Here is a 21,266-nt window from a genome sequence, read left to right as displayed (position 1 = left end):
ATTGTCGGAAGGGTGGTGAGAAGGGCTTATGCCTAACGGAATATTTGTTAAGTCAAAGGCATTCCGCTCTTCCGTGTGCAATTCAAATTAACCTTGAAAATGTTTTAGAGAAAGAAAGAGACCTACTGCCATCTCCCTGATGTGAAGTGTAACTGAATGAGTTTTACTTTTTCTCTTGAGCTGCAGATTCTCAATGGGACCGGACAGCCTCTGGGGCCAGGAACCTCAGGGGCGGGGAGACCCGCTTCTCCCCTGGCAGAGGCGGGGGGTACCAGCCTAACCAGCCCCACCTGTGAATCCAGTGGAAGGTGGTTTCGGGGCTGGTCAGAGGGCATCCCCCAGGGCCTCTGCCCCCCGCAGCCTCAGTTCTCCCATCGGGGATGGGGAGGAGAAGGCCCGCAGGGCTGCAGAGAGCAAGGCTGGGGTCGACCCCAGGGAGGTGCTGGACCCAGGCGGCAGCTGAAGAGCGGGAGCGGGGGCCACACCAGCCCGTCGGCGCACCCTTCCTCGCCCGGAGACCTCGGTCCCCACCTGCAATCCCACCGCAGGTCCCGGCCGGTCCCCACACCTTACTGCGCCGCCCTCCCCGCTTCTCGGCGCCGGCGGAGAGGCCCGGCCCCTCCAGGGATGCGCGCGGGAGCCCTGGTGCCGGGCGCCTGGATTCGCACCTCCGAGGGGCTCGCCCGGGGTGGGGGTGTGGGTGGCAGTGGGCACCGGGGCGGGGGCTCCGGCCGGGGCCTGCCGCCGGCTCCGCGACCCCCAGCTGCAGCCAGGCCGGAGCGGGGACGCCCCTTTGTCTGGCCGGGCCGGCGGGGCTGGGCTGGGGGGCCGGGCGGGCCGGCGAGGGGTACTCACCGCGTGCGCCGGCGGGTCAGCAGCAGCAGCAGCAGCAGCGCGGCCAGGAGGCCGAGCAGGACGGCCCAGGACATGGCCCGGCCGGCGATCCAGGTGCCTCTCTCCGCCGCGGAGCCCTCCGACCAGCTTCTGGCCGGGCCTTTAGGCGGCGCAGGGAGGGGGGCGGGGGAGCTCCTGGAGACCCCTCCCCTCAGCTCGCGCGAGACAGGCCCACCCCTGGGCCAGGAAAGTGGGGGGAGTGGAAAATGCGGGGTGGAGGGAAGGGGAGCTGCGGGTTGGAGAGGAAGGAGGGGGCGTGGTGGGGCGGGAGGGGTGATGGAAAAGAGAGGATGCAAGGAGGGAGAAACTATGCGAGGGAGGAAGGGGTGGGAATACGGAGGTGGGGGAGTGGAGACGGGAGGGTGACTGGTGGGAGGGGAAGGAGGGGCTTCCACCCGCCCCCATCCCAGGCGGGAGTTGGAGACTTGATTTCTACGCTGTGGGTGGGGTTGGGCGGGATGCTACCGACCCTCCACTCCCCACCCCGTGTAACCTGCATAACGCCAGGGCAGCGGTTCTCAACCTGTGGGTCGCGACCATCGGAAAACACATATAGCATATCAGATATTTACATTACGATTCGTAACAGTAGCAATGCCTTACAGTTATGAAGTAGCAACGAAAATAATTTTATGGTTGAGGGTCACCACAACATGAGGAACTGTATTAAAGGGTCGCGGCATTAGGAAGGTTGAGAACCACTGCTCCAGGGAGGGGGTCGCAGAGCCACTGGGAAACCCGGCTGTGAGAACCAGGCCTCACCTGCTGTCAGGGGCAGACCCGTGAGGGGACAGCACCCAGACTGGACCAGGGGGCAGAGCAGGGGCTCAGGGTGTGGTGTCAGGATTACCTGGTGGTTAAGGTGCCAGCCCCCAGGTGCAGGCGGCTCAGCAGGAGCCCACCCGTGGGTGCTGGTGAGAAACTGGGCTCACAGGGGTGGGGATGGGGGGGCAGAGGGGGAGAGAAGCCTGGCTTCACTCTGTTGTAATGTACCCCGCAAATCACACAAGGATGCCTCAAGAAGTCGAATTAAGGAGACACATTTATTTCAAACCCGGGACTACAAATCTCGTAGTGATAAGATGGCCGCAACACCAGATGTACATAGGCAAAAATCACAAAGGTATTGATTACATCTCGGGGTTTGAAATGAAAAACGTGGTTTGCAAAAAAAGCAGTTGGTTACAGAAGCTAGATTGAGCTGGTTAGTTATCTACAAAGATTAATTATAGTTTCCGGTCTTGGGACCACTGAGTCGAGGGAAACACATTATCTGGAGCCCTCGGGTCTTGGGACCACTGAGTCGACAGGAACGCATTATCTGGAGCCATCGGGTCCTGGGACCACTGAGTCAACGGAAACACATTATCTGGATCCACTGAGGCAATGTAGAGTAATTGTGCTGTCCTGGCCTCCAGGTACAGAGGAATGTGGTTTCTAAAACCAGTATGACCACAACCAATGGGGTATTCAAATTACAATCAATAGGATATTCAATCGAATGGGATGATTTATATAATTCAGAAAAATCAAAATAACTTTTCTATTATTTTAGCAAGCGAATAATGACAGAAGCCAAGTCAGCAGGGTTAAAATATTAAACAGCAATTCCCACCCAAGCATGGTTGCCACCATGCTTCAACTCCAGGTTTGCTGCAGGCTCACCACTCCCTACACCCGCAGCCCCGTTTTCACCCCCAATCCTTGCACAGGTAACTACCCTCTGAGGCGAGTTACTTACCTGGGGCCAGACGGGTCAGAGTTGGACTTCGCTCAGAGGCTGTGTGAGGAAGGGAGAACTGGTCAGTATCAGGGAGTTGCAAACACTGAATGCTTGGCTCAGGTAAGTTCCGTGAGACTGGGTGGAGTGTGGAGTAGGACCAGAGGCCTGGCTTACCGCTCACGGCTGGGTGAATTTAGGCAGGTTTCATTTCTTCTTCCCAACAGCCCTCTGAGGAGCTGCTAATCCTCCCCAGCCTTCTGGCTTCAGCGCTCATCTCTCCATATGCCATTCGCCCCACAGTAGCCAGACGGGCCCTGCTAGAACCTAAGACAGATCCTGTCGCTGAATCCCACTCAGAACCATCCATGACACCACCTCTCAGAGCACAGCCCTACAGGGTCCCACAAGGACCAGTATAATCTGCATCCTCCCACCTTTACCTCCCTGACATCATGTCTCCCTCCCCACCCTTCACTCTCACCCTCACCCACTCTGCTCCAGCCACACTCACCTCTCATCCTTCCTCACGCATGCCGAACTCACGCCCACCGCAGGGCCTTTGCACGCGCTCTTCTTTCTGCCTGAATGCTCTTCTGTTGCACAGCTGGCTCTTCCCATTGCATCCCTCATTCCTCTGCCTCTGCTGGACTGTCACCTCCTCAGAGAAGCCCTCCATGACCATCTGGTCCAAAGAAGTCACACCATCACTCTCTGTTGCCTTAACCTGTGTGGGGTTTTTTTTTTCTCTGTACTTAACATTTCCTGCTATCACAATAAGGATTCATTTATTTGCCTGTTTAATGTTGGCTGTCAAGGCAGCTGGATGACTCTCATGTGGCCTCAGTGGATCCAGGACATCAAAAGGGAAAAGGAGTTTCCGGAGCCTCTTGTTTATTTATCTAGCTTGTCTGCTGGTGAAGCCAACAGTCCTAAAAAGGCCACAGAACAGGCCTGGAGGTTTTCTTCAAATTTGGGCCCCGGGGGCGACCTTCTGGCAGTGGGGTTCACAGCCCAGCTCAGCTGTCTGCTCCACTTCCCTGGGCCTCAGTGCCTCATCAGTGAATGGAGTTGGGATGAAGAGTAAACGACCTGATTCAGGTGAAACAGCTAGCTGTCAGAGTGCCTCGCATACAGTGAGCATTAGAGCAGTGGTTCTCAACCTTGGCTGCACGTTAGAATTACCTGGGAATCTTTTTAAAATCCTAATTTCTGGGCCTCATCCTCCGGAAATTCTGTTTCTTTGTTATGGGGTGGGGCCACAACATTAGTAACAAACAGAATTTCCAGAGGATGAGGCCCAGAAATCAGGATTTTAAAAAGATTCCCAGGTGATTCTACCGTGCAGCCAAGGTTGAGAACCACTGCATTAGTGAAAGGTAATGCTGTCAGTGCTTATGCCAGTTCAGACTCTCACTTTAGGTGTGATCCAGGTCTGGTCTCAGCTTTGTCATCTGAAAAAATGGGATTTTTCAGGACTGTGGTGAGGACTGAGTTAAATGGCGAGAGAATGAAGTCACCCAGTCTGGGACTGGCACACTCTAGGTGCTCAATAAATGTTGGCTCTTCTATCCCACACCCCTGGCTTATGTGTAGACCAGGGTCCCAAATAGCAGGCCCTTTCTCCCTGCACCCCACCCCCACCCCCCCTACCCCGCCCCACCCTTAACCCAGAGGCAAAACTCCCACAGGGAAGGAGACCAGCTGCTCAAACACCAATGAGGGAACATTTGGGGGGCCCCTGGCTTGTCCTTGCTAACAGAACCAGATTTTGTTCAGGAATCAGGCAGGTGTTTAGAAAAGCGGTCCCATCCCCCTCCCAGGAAATGAACCACCATTGGTCTGAGCGAGCCAGGGAAATCCCTCTTTGTTAGGGATTGGTCCAGGGGTGGCCACGGGGGCGCCTTTTCCCTCCTTTTTTGCCTCCTCTTTTTTGGGTGCTGTTGTGTGAAGATGTGATGGTGGGGGGATTAGGAGGGAAAGCAAGGAGAATTGCAAAATAGAGCTGTAGAGTAACCCTCCCTGGAACCACCTATTTCTAGACTTCTTGTTTAATGAGATAACCAAGTAAAGACACCATGAGTCAGATTTTCTCTTCCATGCAGCCAAAAGCATTCTCAGCTAAGATGACCTTCCAGTTGGGGCTGTGGCAGAGACTACGTGAGGCAATAAAGAATGCGTCTGAACTCCTCTCGCAGTACCAGTCCATGGTGATCATTCAACATGTTCCTTCATCTTATTATTTTTTATCATTTTTTTAATAGCTCAGGCCTTCTACGTGTATCAGGCTAATGGGGCACCCAGCTCTCTTCGCTCCAGCATCTTGCAGGAGCAGGCAGGCTCTGGAAAGGAGCAGAGACTCCAATCTGCCCTGACCCATGAGGACTGACAGGGCCCTGCCTGGGGCAAGACTGGTACATCCTCAGGAATGAAGACGGGCGACAGTGATCCCAAGCCCGTGGTGAAAAGGCTGGAACAGCCAGGGCCGGAGAGCCACATTCAAACCCCAACCTTGCCACGCGTTTGCCACATGACCCTCAGCAAGTTGCTTTACCTTATCTATGCAGTCGGCGCACCTTAGCCTTCCTCAGGGAAGTGAGGGGTGAAGCCCACACGTCAGGAAAGTCCCTCTCTGTCCAGCTGTACGTGGGGCTGCCACCTACGGACGGTTATCCGGACCTTCCCCTGTGGGAGTCTCAGTGTGTCCAGATGTTCACTGTCCAGTAAGAGACAAGACATCTGGCTGGGCCAGGAGGGTAATGTCAAGACCCAACTCCTTCAGAACACGGGGGGCTTTGACTGGGAAAGGGCAGCCCTTCCCACCACCCCTGCGCCTCTCTTCCAAGAACCAGGTCTGGTTTGTATCTGTATCCGAAAGGCCACAAACAAATTATCTCAGGAAAGGAAAATATTATGTGTGCTGCCTCCTTCAAAGCTGAAAACTAGCTCAGGGAGGGGCCGTTTTCAATATTTTTTTAATTGCAGCTCTAACGTAGTTGGCAACTTAGGCCATTTGAAACCCTTTTGCATATTAACCCATCTAATCTGCACAAGGCCCCATAAAATGAGTATTATTATTATTCCCAATCTTCAGATGGTAAAACCAAGGCCCAGAGAGGCTCAGTAACTTGGCCAAAGTGACAGAGTACTTCCTCCGATGGGCTAGAGCATGGAAGTTCAGTGCCCTCTCAGGACAGGCCAATTTCGCCCCCTGTGGTGTGAACACCCTGGGCCTTCCCACCTCCACACCTTACTCATGCTGTTTACCTGCCTGGAAGCCTGCACCCCTTCTTCCTTTTGGTTTATCCAAATCTGTTATGGAAAAATATGTTAGTCCAGGTCCTCAGCCAAGATGAGATGAAATATATGAGAAATGGAAATTTCAGGGAAGAAAATAAAGAGGGAGCCAGAGGAGGCTGGGAGAAAGGGAAGAAAGGAAGGGAGGAAGGAAGGAAGGAAGAAAGGGGTGTAGCCTTCAGTGTAGTTCTAAGAAAGCCCAGCAAGGCGGATGGCAGTCCTGGAGCCTCCAGAGGAGCGCTGTGTCTCCGGGGATGGGCCTCTCCCTCTGTGGCTGACTGGGAGCAGGCCCTGGGAAGTCCTCCATTCTGAGGACTAAATACAGCAGCGAATGAAAGTATCTGTTCCATTTTTGGTGCTTGTTGGATAGAATCTATTGTTACGTCCTCCGTGACCCTTCTCCAGTACTTCCTGGGTGGGCAATGGGATACAGATCAGGGTGATACAGCTTCCCCTGCCCGGACCCCCTGCCCAGCCTGGCTGAGATGCGATCTACAGACCAGTGAGATCCAGCTTCACGGACACGCAGCCTGGGCACCAGCCCGGGGCCCCACGCTCACGAGGGCCCCACACTTGATGTCATGCTCTGCTCTCGTCATCTTGAAATTCTTAATGATTTTTGAACAAGAGCTTCACGTGTTCATGTTGCACTGAGCCCCACAAATCATATAACTGATCCTCGCCAGCGTTACCTTCACTTTCTCGGTGAGGTTCCTCTACGTGGGTCGCACATTACAGTTTTCCAAGTCCTGACTTACACCCTAGTGCCTATCATTTGACTTTCACGCCTGCTTTAGAAGTGGTAGTTGTCACCCTGGCCTCAAGCAGAGTTCTTAGATGCCAAGCAGCAGAAGCCAACCCTGGCTAATTTAAGCAAAAAAGGCAAGTAACGAGGTAGTGGAAGGAGAAGTTGACCAGCTGGGACTTGGGGAGGACAAGTGCAGGTCACCTCGGGGGAATGAGAAGTCAGAACCAAGGGTAGGGGAGCAAGAGCCAAAGGGCAGGGTCTTCACGGCCCCAACTGTTCCCCAGCTTGGCCTTAATTCCCCTTAAGTTTCCAGTTCTCCCAAGAGAGAATCCGGTTGGCTGAGTTAAGATCATGCGTCCACCCACTGACCTCAATGGACAGCCAAACAAGCTGGGCGAGTAGCTCCCCGAAAGAGGATCAGAAAGTGGGGCCGGGAGGTTGGAAGTTGGGCAGGGATGGCGGCAAGGCCGTTTTACAGATGAGAAAAGGAAAGCCCAGAGAGGGACGGGGATCAGCAAGGACACAGAGCCCACGGATGGTGGAGTCTGGGCTTCACCCAGAGGCCCCAGCCGCCTTTCCCCTCTGGGGCTCCAGGCCGGCGGGGGAACAAGAGGGCAGTGTGCTCCCAGCAGGAATGAATGGCTGGCTCCTGGGGATGTGCTGGGACCCAGATGAGGCCTCCCCCGAGCCCAGAAAGGGCCTCAGACTGAGTCTTATTCAGGGGTTGAGGCCTTCTCCTCTCCCTCCCCCTGCAGTGAACAGACCCCTCTTCAAACCCAGCCTGCCCCTGAGCGCCAGCCCTATGTTTTTTAAGTGTATGTGTGTGTGTGCGTGGGGGGCGGGGGTGGGGAGGGGAAGCTGGGGGGCGGATTTTTCCAATATGTAAAACACTTGCACGGACCAAAGAAAACATGTCCTGGTGAGAGGCAGCCTGAGGATGGCTAGCTCCTTTGTACACACCAAAATCAAGGCCCTATTTACATAGATGCCAGTAGGGTTGCTAATGTCCTCTCTTTGACTTTGGCTATGCAACGAAAAATAAGCCTTTCATCTTTTACATTCTCCAGAGAGGTCATCTAGTGCAATGATTAGGATGAGGATTTTCTGGAGCCAGAATGCCTGGGTTCAAATCCCGGCTCTGCCACTTACTTACAGTGTGACCTCAGGCAAATCACTTAACCTCTCTGGGCCTCAGTTTCCCCTGGGTGGGGTGGGGCACATGTGACCAGTGCCTGGCATATAATAAATATCTTCAAAGGCTCAGCTCCTGTCCTCTGTGCATGGTCTGATATTTTCATGGGCTTCATGTAACAAGAAATACCAAATCTTAAGCCAGGCTAATAATTCAAACTGTTTGTTCAGGGGAGAGCAGCTTCGCCCAGGTATGGCAGGGACAAGGGTTTCCCTCCTCCCCTGCTTCTCTCCTAGATTGCATTTGCCTGTGCCGGGGGTCTTGTCCAGCATCTAGAAGGGTTCAGGAATCTGGAGAAGGGGCTGCTGTAAATTATTAAAGAGTCTAGAGATGAAACATAATTTTGGAAGGCATTTTGGGGAACCAGAGAAGACGTAGTTAAAGGAACCAAGTTCTGCTGTCTCTCTGGACCCCTTGCTTTTTATTAACACAAATTGTCCTAAAGCAAGGTAGATATACATATCAAAGGCAAGGTTTAGTATACAGAATCCATTGTCAGATTGGGGGAACGGCCTATGGCTGTTCAGGCGTTTGGCCAGTAGGAGGCAATAACATGTAGATTAAAATGCCCTCAGCTGTCAAGCAGTCAACTATGCAAATCTTCAGGTGTGGGGAAATGCCCTTAGCCATTTCCAGCAGGCAGTCCTCAAGGTTCCATCATCCTTTTGATGAAACTTCTTGCATTTATGACATGCTGGAATTAGCTTCCGGCATGCCTGCACCCCATCTTGGTCACGGGGAAACGGGGAAACGAGCTCCAAGGAGAAAGAGTGAGGTTATAAATGCCATTTGAGCGCTCCCTCTGCATTAAGCACATGCAGGTACATGAGCTCCTGGAATCCTTATAGCCACCGGGGCAGGAGGAGTCGTGACTCTCTTAACCAATGACGGGGATCTTGCAAGCAATGCCGGTCGCATGAGATCCAGGATGTCCCACTCTGAAGCTGAAAGGAAAGACTCTCTCTCTCTCTCTCTCTCTCTCTCTCTCTCCAAAGTGTTCAGTACGAGAGCCATTCATCTACAAGTAATAATTAAAATGTTTATTGTTTCTGGTGATAGGAACTCAACTAAAATTGGCTCTTAAAAAATGGGGTCTTGCCGAACTGATTTGGCTCAGTGGATAGAGCGTTGGCCTGCGGACTGAAAGGTCCCAGGTTTGATTCCGGTCAAGGGCATGTACCTTGGTTGTGGGCACATCCCCAGTAGGGGGCATGCAGGAGGCAGCTGATCGATCTCTCTCATTGATGTTTCTAACTCTCTATCCTTCTCCCTTCTTCTCTGTGAAAAATCAATAAAATATATATATTTTTAAAAAATAGGGTCTTAAAAAAAAGTTATTGGCTCTAGCAGGGCAAGTCCAGGGGTAGAATCCTGGCTTCAAGGAGCTGGGAGAAATGCAGCTTCAGGTACAGCAGGATCCAGGAACTCCAAGGATGTTGTCAGGATTCATTTCACTCCATCTCTTGCCTCTGCTTTCCTCTGTGTTGGCTTCCCCCTCCAGCAGCCTCTCCCTGTGTTGTGTAAGATGACTCTGAGCAGCCCTGACATCCTGCCAGCTTGGCAGCCCCAGTCAAAGGAGAGTATCTTTGTCAGTAGTCTTAGTGAAAGTCTGAGGTTGACTCAGGCTGGCCTTATTCAAGTCAGATGCAATTCCCTTTACTCATCCTGGAGCCACATGGGATGCTTATTGGGTTAGACCTGGGTCTCCTGTCCATTTATAGAGGTGGAGGTGGAGATAGAGATAGTTTCACTGTCTTGATCCTCTAATTCAGTGGTTCTCAACCTTGGCTGCACATTAGAATCACCTGGGAATCTTTTTTAAAATCCTGATTTCTGGGCCTCATCCTCCGGAAATTCTGTTTCTTTGTTATGGGGTGGGGCCACAACAAAGGTTGAGAACCACTGCTCTAATTAATGAACTCCCTGGACCAAAGCCCTTCACATGTTCTGAATCTGGACTGGCCTTGAGACTCCCTCCTGCCGATGGAATGCAGGGAAGCGATGCTGTGCCTGTTCCCAGCATAGGCCTCAAGAGTCCTTGCACTTTCTGCTCTCTCTCTCTCTCTTTTGGACCCTGCAGACCCATCAACAGAACAAGCCAGGGCTAATCTCCCAGGGGATGAGTAACCACACGAAAGACAGGTGCTTCCTAAAACAAGAGATGGGTCCTATTACCAGACGGGCAGGATGAATCTTGGGCATCTATTGCTCTATGGTGAGCATCCCCATTTTGCAACAGGGGAACTGGTAAGTGAGGGAGAGATGAATCTGGACCTTGGTCTATTCTATCCAGTCTCCCAGAACAACTAAAAATGTTAAGCGATAAACCCTGACTCGTGGAGCATGGACACAGATGTTATCATGCACCTGGGACGAGACAGTCATGGCAGTGGAATGATTTTAACTGAGTTTCCTGGCAGCTGAGATAAGAAGGGAAATGTACTGAGTTGCATCAGCCTGTTCACCTGATATTTAAAGAAAAAGAGAAGGCAAAGGGGAGAAAGAAAAAGAGGCGATATATAAGCTTGTATAGAGACAAATGGTTTTCCTGGCCTTGACTCCAAGCGAGGGCTCCTGACACAAGGAAGAAAACAAAAAAGTGGTGCTGCGCGTTTCACTCTCCATGAACCCCGAGGGCAGCCTGTGAACGCAAGCACTTCTGGGGGGAACTCAGATAATGAGGCTCCTTTCCCTTTCCCTTACCCTCTCTCTTTCCCTCCCTTCCTTCCATTCTTGTAACAACATAGAAGTTTATTTCTGTCTGTACTGTAACAATCTAAAGGTCACTGATCCAGGGCTGGTGGGACGCCTCAGCCATTCCCAATGGGCAACTTCAGTATCTGGGTACAAGGCAGCCACTCAAGCTCCTGCCTTCACACCGGCCTCCCAGCCGACAGAAAAGTGGGGAAAAGCAAGGGTTTGCTTCTGAGTGGTCATATTGACCATCTTGCAGGAGAAGGACTGACAGGAGCCAAAGGAACAGAAGTAAGGCACATTCTGTAAAGGCTGCCAAGGTCCAAATCCTGCCTTGACCATTTATTTACTTTTGCGTTAGTTTCCTGTGGCTGTCACAAATGGCCACAAACCTGGTGGCTTACAGCAACAGAAGCCTAGTCTCGCACAGTTCCGGAGGCCAGAAGGTCAGCAACAGCTTCGCTGGACCAGAAGCGAGATGCTGGTGGGGCCACGCTCCCTCTGGAAGCTCTAGGGGGGAGTCATCCCTTGCCCCTTCCCGCTCCTGGAGGCGGCCAGCATTCCTGTGTTTGTTGCCACATCACTGCATCCCTGGCTCTGTCTTCACGTCAACTCCTCCTCTTCTGTGTGTCTGTCTTCCTCGTAGAAGAATAAATGTGGTGGCATTTCTTTTTATTTTATTTTTTTAATTATTATTATTATTTCATCTTTACTGTTGAAAGTATTACACATGTCCCCTTTATTTCCCCATTCACCCCTTCTAGCCTACCTCCGCTCCCCCCCACCCCACACACACACTATTGTCTGTGTCCATGGGTTATGCATATATGCATACAAGTTCTTTGGTTAATCTCTTCCCACCCACCCACCCTCACCTCCAAGTGGCCCCACAGGATAACGTCCTCATCTCAAAATCCTTGATGTGATCACATCTGCAGAGACTTTGCCACATACGGTGACGTTTGCTGGTCCCAGGGATGAGGACCGGATATCTCAGGGGTCCACCGTCTAGCCCACTGTGCTAGCTGTGCCACCTTGGGCAAGTGTCCTGACCTCACTGTGCCTCCGTTTCCTTGCTATAAAATGACAGTAGCCATCTTATCAGGCTCTCAGAAGGAATCAATCAATCAATTACAGAAAGCACTTAACATGGTGACAAGCACATGAAAAGAGCTTCGTGTTCGCTTTGAATCTGATCAAGACTCTTCGGCCGTGACAGCATCCCCACCAGGACAGCTCCCTGCTCTGTCCTCTCAGCACTGTGTCGGGCCCCTGCCACGGGGACCACACAGAGTAGGTGTCCAGTACATAGCTGATGCTCCCGGCCACGCCCTGGCTGGGTGGCTTTAGGGAAGTTGTCTCTCCTCGCTGGGCCCGGTTCCCCCTGCCCCCGTGAAAAGCTTCTAGGGGGAAAGTATGTTTCTCCATCTGGAAGGGTGTGTGCCTGCCGGGGAGAGGGTTCAGGGATCAGGGGCCGGCCTCAGCTGCTTTCTCTCTGAGTCACTAGATTTCTCCATTTAAGGCCAAGTGTCTAAATATTATGAGCAAGCTGGCTGGAGATAAGGTGGGGAAACACTGATTTGGCCAAAGCAAGTGCAGCCAAGGCACTGGCCGGACTTCCCTGGAACTTTTCAGCAGCATAACTTAGTGCCTAGCACCTGCCAGGAGGTGGGGGGGCCCTGAGGTCTGGCGGGGGGTTGGGGGGTGAGCGCCTGCTCCGGACATCGCTGGTCCCAGAGCCAGCATCGAGCCAAATCCTCCAGTGGAGAAACTGAGGCCCCCAAAGAGCGAGACCTTCAGCCAAATACAAGGTATCCCCCGCCCCAAACGTATTCACACAATGTCTGTAGATTCTATCACATTTGAAAATGAGACGTGTTCTAGTAAACACTGCCTTTATAATCACTCAAAGTGTGTGGAGATATTTTTGGGGACACCCTATATTTATGCTGTGAACTCTCTTTTCCTTCCCGTGTGGGCAAACGGAAGCTTAGAGATGGGTTAATGAGATGTGGAGAGAGGGAATCCAGGGAAAGAGCAAGGCCAGAGACCAGAGGTCAGAGGTCAGGAGAAAGTAGTCAGAGCCTGGGAGGTCCGTCACCGCAGCCTGACATCCAAAGCCGTCCCATCGGGACCCGGTGGCAGCACAGTCATCTCCCTCGGGGAGGCATGGCATTCAAAAGTGGTTTTGCTTTCTCAAGAGACGTGGAATAAAATGCTAGGCTTCTTTTGCCCTTTGAAGCATGGGAGTTGGAGGTAAGAGGACAATCAAGTAAAAAAAAAAAATCTTGCCCAGAGAAGAAACCACTTTTCTAGGCTCAAAAATACTTTGTTTACACAGATGGTTGCTGTCAGAGGCCTGACTCTGAGCCGCTAAGGGCGGCGGGGTGGTGATGGAGGGGCCTCTGGGCGAGCTGAGCAAAGTCAAGGCCCTGACGGTGTCAGCCGCAGTGACCTCGGCTCTCCATCAGAATGACAGGCCCCAGGAGGGGCTCTTCTCCCGGGCAACGGAGGCGGGTAAGGGCCCTCGCCCTGTCCAGCAGCGTTACCGCTGACTGTCCTTTAAGTGTCTGAAGCGCCACCTCTGACCTCTGACCTCGGGGCTTGCACATCTTGGTGGGGGAATTCATTGCCTAGCGCCTCACACGTGTTTGGGGAGGAAATAGGCATCCGGTGGCTGGCAGATGACCACACAAGGCTGTGTGTGCTCAGGCGCGCGCCTGCGCTTGCGTTTTCTCTTCCTTCTTTGTTCTTCCACAAAGTAGGAAGTGCTGGCCGGTATTTGAGAGGCATGAAAACAGAGAGAAGCAGCAGCTCAGTCCACGCTTCTCTCTTGTAGGATAAGAACGTGTTTCTAAACCAGGACTGGTTCCTCTCGGTCCATTCTGTGCGTCGGGAGCACCGGGGAGTCCTGTTCACTCAGTGGCTGGGCTGGGGCTGAGCTGCTGCTTTCCCAGTATGCCTCCAGGCCACGCTTCACTGCAGGTCTAGGCCCACATTGGGAGCGACCAGGCCTTAGCACGTGGCTTGGTGCTTGAGGTCATTGCCACTGTCGAGGTTTATCAGGGTTGGCCAAGCCTGCCCCGCACGCCCCTGCCTTTAGGCCTTCGCTCCTGCTGTGCCTGCCACCACACACACACACACACACACACACACACACACACACACACCCCGTCTCTGCTAAGCCTCTCCCTGAGCTCCCTGCCTCCTCAGAGAGAAGGCACCTCCTCCAGCGGGGTTTGGTCCACTTACGGATTCAGGGACGGTCAGAGCTAAAAGGATCTTTGAGAGAATCTCATTCAACTCTCTTCAGCATTCCCAGCTACTTTTGTGGCAAGAGCTAAAATCCTAGCTCAACCCAGCTGAAGCAAAATAAAAAATAAAAAATAATAACCTTAGCCTGTTTGGCTCAGTGGCTAGAGCTTCAGACCAAAGGGTCCCAGGTTCGATTCCGGTCAAGGGCATGTACCTTGGTTGCAGGCTCCTCCCAGGCCCTAGCCTTGGTCGGGGAGCATCAGGAGGCAACCAATCGATGTGTTCCTCTCACATCGAAGTTTCTCTCTGTCTTTCCCTCTCTCCTCCACTCTCTCTAAAAATCAATGGGAAAATATCCTTGAGTGAGGATTAACAACAACAAAAAACCCACAAAAAATGAATGATTGGCTCATGTCAATGAACATCCAGACATATTTATTGAAGCGATGTTTGCAATAATAAAAAATCCAGAAACAATCTACATGTCAACCAGGAGGGACTGGCTGAGCAAACTGTGGTTGGTTCATGTTCTGGAATGCACTCTGCTGATAAAAAGGATGGGAGGGCTGCTACGCTGACTCGAGGAAGCTCCAAGATGTATTACTAAGAGAGAAAAGCAAGCACGGAATGATATATACCATCTGTTTCAAAACACACCGCAAGAATCTTTGCATTTTTTCTATAAGTCTGTATAGATGCGTGTGGCTCCATAGGCTGAGGCAGGCTCACTCAACCAGGGCTCTGCTGAATGTGGAGCAGGAGAGTCTGCCGTGGGGCCGCTGTGTGCTTTGTAGAACGCTTCTCAGCGCCCCTGCCTTCCACCTATTAGATGCCAACAGCATCACTCCCCCAGGGGTGACAACCAAAAGGTCACCCGCCATCGCCAAATGTGGCCTGGGAGCAAAGTCACCCTGTTGTAGAGCCACTGGAATAAAATCTGGAAGCGCCCATTTCACAGACAAGATCAGTTACCTCTGGGAGGATAGAAATGGAGGTTTTACATTCATGACTAATTCATTCATTCACCTATTTCATGCATATTTATTAAGCACCTACTATGTGCCAGACACTGTGCTAGACACTAGGGATGCATGGGGGCGGGGGAGGGGACAAAAATCTCTGCCTGTGTGGATCTGACATTCTCATGTGGGCAACAGACAGGAAACGAGTAAGGCATCAGTACACCAGATGTTGCTGAGTGCTAAGGACAAAAGTAAGGCAGGGAAGGGCCCGGGAGGGAGGCTGGGGCCGAAATAGTGTTTGAATTTCTTAGAAGGAGAGTCTATCCATGTGCTATTTGAGTGGTTTTAACATTCTTTAGGGGCTGGGTGGGCTGAGCTGGCCCAGTCTGGCTCCCTATAGCTGGGACAGCCCTCATGAGGCTGCACTCTGGGGCCTGGGCAGCAGCTGGTCCTGAAATCTCCCCGCTTTTCCTATATCCCCTCAGTTTCCAAAAATAAACTCCTTGTCAGACACCCTCAGTCACACATCCGACAGCTGGCCGGCCACGTGCACGGTGCTCATGGGCCCTCCTCTGCCTCTATGAGCCCTCTAGCTCATTGTCAAAGGATGCGCGTAACTTCTAACACATCACTGTCACAACAATAATAATGGCGGTCCAGGCCCTGGGTGCCGGGCCCCTGCCACCCCTCTGACTTCATCTATTCCCACGGTCCCCTCCCTTACTAGCACCCGCACTGACTTCTTTCTGCTCCTTGAACATTCAAGCTTGGCCCTGCCGTAGCCACTCCGTCCACATCCCAGGGTCTTTCTCTGTTCTATAGGAAAAAGAGTCATCAGATCTAAAGTGGACTCTTTCGTTTCTGACCTCTGACTTGGGTAATTCCTGCCTCCGTTCCCCTGCCCTGGGGTAGCCGACTGAGAAGGGTGCCAAGACCAACTGTGAGGTGGCAAGGACTTGGGTCTGGAGGTGCCCGGCCCTGTTTGAACCTGGTTCTTTCCCGACCAGCTGTTCAACGAGCCTCAGCTTTCCCACCCGGAATGAAACGACATCGTAGCTGCCTTCCAGGCTTCTGGGCAGCGTGGGGTCAGAATGTGTCAACGTGGCTGGACTCTGGTGCCCAGTCTTTCAACCAAACACAGCACAGGTGGGGTTGCCGTGAAGGTGTGATTAACACCTACGGTCTTGAGGATGCACAGGAGGTTGTTCTGGGTCACCTGGAGGGGGGGGGGGGGGGGGGGGCCTGATCCAATCAGTTGAAAGGCAGTCAGAGCAGAACTGAGGTTTTCCTATGGAAGAAGAAAGTTGAGTGTCCAACCTGCTCTTCCCTACGGCCTGCCTGCAGATTTCAGATTTGCCCAAATAGTCGCTCTCTCTCTCTCTCTCTATCGCTATCTCTATCTCTATCTCTATCTCTATCTCTATCTCTATCTCTATCTCTATCTATCTTTCCTGGCTCTATTTCTCTGGTGGCATCTTGATGATTCAGGAAGGATAAATAAGATAATACTTAGAAACTCTGGCGTATAGTAAGTGTTCAAGAAATACTAGCACTATTGTTCTTTCCTCACCTAAAAGAGCAGCTCTCGTCCTGAGGCCCCTGAGAGCAGCAGACATGGCTGAGCAGACACTGACCTGGGAACCAGAGGAGCTGGCTCAGGCTCAGCCTCCCATCCCTTCCTCGGGGTGGGCTCCCCGGGGCCTCAGCATCCTCCATCTGTGGGATGACAATAATCTACTGGTTCCCTGTGAGTTGATGGATCCTGACCATCTAACACCTGGGACACCAGGGATTTTGATAAAGGCTCCTGGGCTTCCTTCGGCATGTCTGTTGGCTCACGTGTCATAGGCACAATGGCATTGTGCTAAGCATTGTGGGAGGTTATAAGCCACATAGAAGCCAGGGCATCATGTGGCTTGTCTTGGAACACAGACACATCAAATGTCTCTGAGCTAAGACACTCCCTCTCCCTGGGGAGCCGTGGACTTGGGGGAGCCAGGAGGGAGGGGAGGTGGAGTTGGCCTGGATGACTCTGAGCTCAGAACCATGATGACCAGTAATTTTCCTCCAAGATTAGCGTTCTCAGGATTAAGTCCTATCCATCCATCCATCCATTCATCCATCCATCCATCCATCCATCCATCCATCCATCTGTCCATCAAACATTTATTGAGGACCTACTGCGTGCCTGCACTGTGTGGATAAGGGACAGAGTTGGGACCAGCTCCTAGCCTCCCTCATTCCTGCATCCACCCTCTCCTTCTCAGGAAAACCCCTCTCCTGGGAGACCCAGGGACTAGGAGGAGCTCGAGGGGGAGCACTGGGCTTCAGTCGTGTCTCTCTGCAGAGGCCGCGGCCTGCCCCTCCCACCACGTGGAAAAGTGAAAACCTGTGGCTTTCCTCCCAGGACTGAGGCCAGTTGGCCTAGGGCTGGGGCTGGGCTGCTGGAGCATTCAGAGTGGTGGGTGGTGCAAACGTTTCCTCAGGGAGCATTCCATTCCCATGTGTGTGGGGGGGGGGGGGGGGCGAGAATGAGGTGGGGTCAGAAAGTATGTGTGTCATGAGGTAGGGAAGGGGGAGATGAAGACGGACAGAGACACACAGAGAAAGAGAGACAGAGACAGAGAGACAAAGACAAAGCTAGAAATAGAGATGGAGAAAGTAGGGACAGAGAAAGGGAGAGACTGAGAGATAGAGACATGAGTACCCATGGGTTGTGAGGCCATGCACTGGGCCCTGTCCCTCCTGGTCTCAGACCTCCCAGGACCCCCACTGCCCTCAGGACAAGCCCAGCCACCCCTCACCCCCGACCTGTGACCCGGCCCTGCTACCCTCTCTGATCTCTCCCGCCCCCTCCCTCACACTCAGCTCCACCAGCATTCTGACCAGGCCGCAGTCTCTCCCTGGCCTCCAGGTCTGTGCCCAAGCTGTGCCCTCTGCCTGGAACCCCTTCCCCTTCCTCTTTCCCCTGCTCACCCTGCAGGTCTTAGCTCAGACTCTGCCTCCCCCAGGAAGCCCTCCCCGAATCCCTCTCCAAGGGCAGGTTGAACGAATGCAAGAAATCAGAGCTGGAAGGGCCATTAGAGTCCTGGGTTGTCAACTCAAATACCCCTACATCCCAAGGCAAGAGTCAGAAATGACCGAGTGGGCTGGGTGGGGACTGTGGCTGTCACTACTCAGCCCTAGTCACCAGCAGCCAGACCTTCTGATTTCTTAAGAGAAGCCGGCAATCTAGGGTTTTATGAGAAGTTTCCCAACTTTTAAGTGTTGGCAACTAATTTCAAACATATAAACACGCCCGTGGGCAGGATGTGGCTGCAAGGCTGTAGGTTTGAGACCCATGATTCATCCAACCTGTGCCGCAGATGTGGACACTGAGGCCCAGAGAGGGTGAGCCACCAGCCCAGGTCAGAGCGCATAGAAAGTGGAGGGGAAATGGCAGCCTTTGTCCCAGCCGAAGCCCCGCTCGCTGCAGGGCACAGGCCGGCCTGCTCGGCCACGATCCCAAGGGAGGCCATGACTGACAGTTCTGGGGTGAGAGACAGGTCACGGTACCGCTGCCCAGCGGCCGGGGCCAGGCCGTATCAAGCACTGACCAAGGGAATGATTCCCAGCAATGGGCTGGCCTAGGAAGCAGGGGCTGGGCGGGTGGAGGCGAGGGGTGCATTCCCCTTTCGCTTCGGTGACCTGGACGTGATTTCCGTGGGGCTTGGCAGAGCTGGGGAAGGGATGGACCTTGGTTCCGTTCCCATCTGGAGAAGCACGCTCTTCCTCTGAGGCTGGGCCTCCGGCCCGGAGCCGCCCTCAAAGATCTTGCTAAGCGGCGCCTACGTGCCAGGCCCATCTCAGCGGAGCTCATTCGACTCCCCACAACCTCCCTGACCTCCCCTCTCCCCATCCCCCCAGCTCACTGCCCCAGTCACCGAGGCTGCCCTGCTGTGCCTTGAACATACCAGGCACCCTCCCACCTCAGGGCCTTTGCACTTGCTATCTCCCTGTACACTTTCCCATTATCTAGACAGCTCCTTGCTCGCCTCCTTCAGGCCTCTGTTAAAGGTGGCCTCCCATGGAGGCCCTCCCTGACTGTTCACTCTGCTTAAAATGGCAAAACATCCCCATGTTCCCTATACTCCCTCTGGCTTTATTTCCGCCACCACACTTATCACCATCTAACATACATTACACTTGTTTATCTGTGCATTAGTTTCCTGTTGCCAGCTTTGAACAACACAAATATATTATCTTACAGTTCAAGCTGGGTCTCATTAGGCTAAAATCAAGGGGCAGGACTGGGTTCCTTCTGAAGATTCAAAGAGAGAATCTGTTTTCTTGCCTTTCCCAGCTTCTGCAAGCTGCCTGCATTCCTTGGCTTGCGGCCCCATCCTCCATCATCAAAGCCAGCAGCGCTGGTCAGTCTCTCTTGTGCTGCATCCCTGGCTCTGACGCTCTTACCTCCCTCCTGTACTTATAGGGATCTTATGATTACATTGGTCCTACCTCACAAACCAAGTTCATCTCCCAGCTCACGGTCAGCTGCTTAGCATCCTCAATTCCTTCATGCCATGGAACCAATCACAGGTTCCAGGGATTAGGACATGGACGTGGGGACACACACACACACACACACACACACACTAACACAGTTCCAGGAGGGCACGAATCACTGTCCATCTGGTTTACCACTTTAGGCCCAGTGCCTGGCGCTTAGTGGGTGCTCAATAAATATTTGGTGACTAGATGGGTGGATGGAGTAGAATGTGGCAGCTGAAGGGAAAGGAGGCATGAGAAGTGACTTGGACCCCCCAGGGCTCCTCCCTATCTTACTGATGAGGAAACCTTGGCTCTGAGGGACCCACCATGCCTGGGGCTGGGGACCTATGGCTTAGCCCCTGGCCTCGCCCGCTACGTGGGCCAGCGCGCTTCCCGCACTGGCATCCCATGCCGAAGAGCAGAGAGAGGGTGGACGTGGGTGTTTCCACTCCCTCATCACTTAGATCAGCTCAGCTCATTCCTGGAAGGAAGCAAGCTTCTCATTTTTCTAACAGACCCTGCCTCTGTGTGGGAGGAGTAGAAAGAAGGCCCGAGGTCTGGGCACCTCAAACAGGGGCTAGTCCCGGCCCTGACCCCTCCCTGTACACCTGCCACAAGTCTCAAGAAATCCCCTCCTCTCTCCCTGCCAGGCCACACGTGCTGCCCAGGCCCCGCCTCCCATCTGGGGGCTGCAGTGGGGGCGGGGGGAAGGGAGGCAGCAGTCACCCAACATCAGTCACATAGCAGCTGCTCTCCCCCTTCCTGCCCCGCCTGTCTTCCCATCTTCAAAGGAGGCAGGCTCAGGCCCAGGTTTCCTCATGACTGAAAAACATTCCGCCCCAAAGGATATGAGCAAATGGCGTGCTGGAAAGGAAGCAGGAATAATGTCTTTTCAGCATGGCCAGCGAAGCTCAGCCACGTAGCGCAGCCTGCAGAGACCTGGGAACAGATTGCTGAGTGAAAGAAGCAGAAGCAGAGGGAGAACTTATCTGTAAATTAAAAACACGCACACATAAAGTAACACTCCTAGTCTCACAAAGACACGTACACCACCATGTCATGGGCCTGGGCATCAAGGATGAAGGAAAATCCTCTCTAATAAAGAGGTGATATACAAATTGACCATCACTCCAACACACAAGATGGCCACCCCCCGTGTAGCCAAAGATGGCCAGCAGAGGAGGGCAGTTGGGAGCGATCGGGCCAGCAGGCGAGCAGTTAGGCGTTGATCAGGCTGGCAGGGGAGTGGTTAGGGGGTGATCCAGCTGGCAGGCAGAAGCAATTAGGGGCAATCAGGCAGGCAGGCAGGCAAGCGGTTGGGAGCCAGCAGTCCTGGATTGTGAGAGGGATGTCTGACTGCCGGTTTAGGCCCGATCCCGAGGGGTCCCAGATTGGAGAGGGTGCAGGCTGGGCTGAGGGACACTCCTCCCCATGCACAAATTTCATGCACCGGGGATCTAGTAATATAATAAAACAAAACAATGGAGGTCCTTGACATAAGCCAATGAGAGCATGTTTAGCTCAGCAAACAAAAGGTGTCTTTTTCACCCTCAATTTAAAAGAGAAGTTTAAACTATACCAAGATACCTGCTTTCATTTATTAGAGTGACCAAAAAACCCAAAGTTCACAACACACGGCGTTAGTGAAGTTGTGGGGATATAGGCGCTCTCACACATTGTTGGTGGGAGAATAACTTGGTACAACCTCATAGTGAAATTTGATCATACAATTAAAAAGCAGCATGCACAAGTCTCCAAAAAATCTGATTCACACACACACACACACACACACACACACACACAGATATTAAAGTGAAAGACAACTACTCCAGTACTGTTTGCTAATAGCGAAAATTGGAATTAACCTGAAGATCCAACATAAAGGAATGACTAAGTAAAATATGATAAAACTACATGAGTGGAATACTATGCAGCTGTGAAAAAGGATGATGCTGCCATGTACATGATGGGTTA

General features: G+C 52.8%; 1 protein-coding gene across 1 annotated transcript in view; it reads right to left on the bottom strand.

Annotated features, from left to right (window-relative positions):
* The window catches only part of PTGIS (prostaglandin I2 synthase), a 35,599-nt gene extending 34,490 nt beyond the window's left edge, over positions 1–1,109 (bottom strand). Inside the window, exon 1 of the mRNA XM_070419781.1 lies at positions 856–1,109. Coding sequence (XP_070275882.1) covers positions 856–929 — 74 coding nt within the window. The 5' untranslated portion in view covers positions 930–1,109. The remainder of the gene's footprint in view (positions 1–855) is intronic.
* Between the last annotated feature and the right edge of the window lie 20,157 nt (positions 1,110–21,266).

Source organism: Myotis yumanensis, unplaced genomic scaffold, assembly GCF_028538775.1.
Source record: "Myotis yumanensis isolate MYYU_CA2020_CCGP unplaced genomic scaffold, mMyoYum1.0.hap1 SCAF_7, whole genome shotgun sequence".
Classification (NCBI taxonomy): domain Eukaryota; kingdom Metazoa; phylum Chordata; class Mammalia; order Chiroptera; family Vespertilionidae; genus Myotis; species Myotis yumanensis.
Note: the sequence above shows the minus strand (reverse complement) of the source record. Positions and strands in the feature narration are given on the sequence as shown.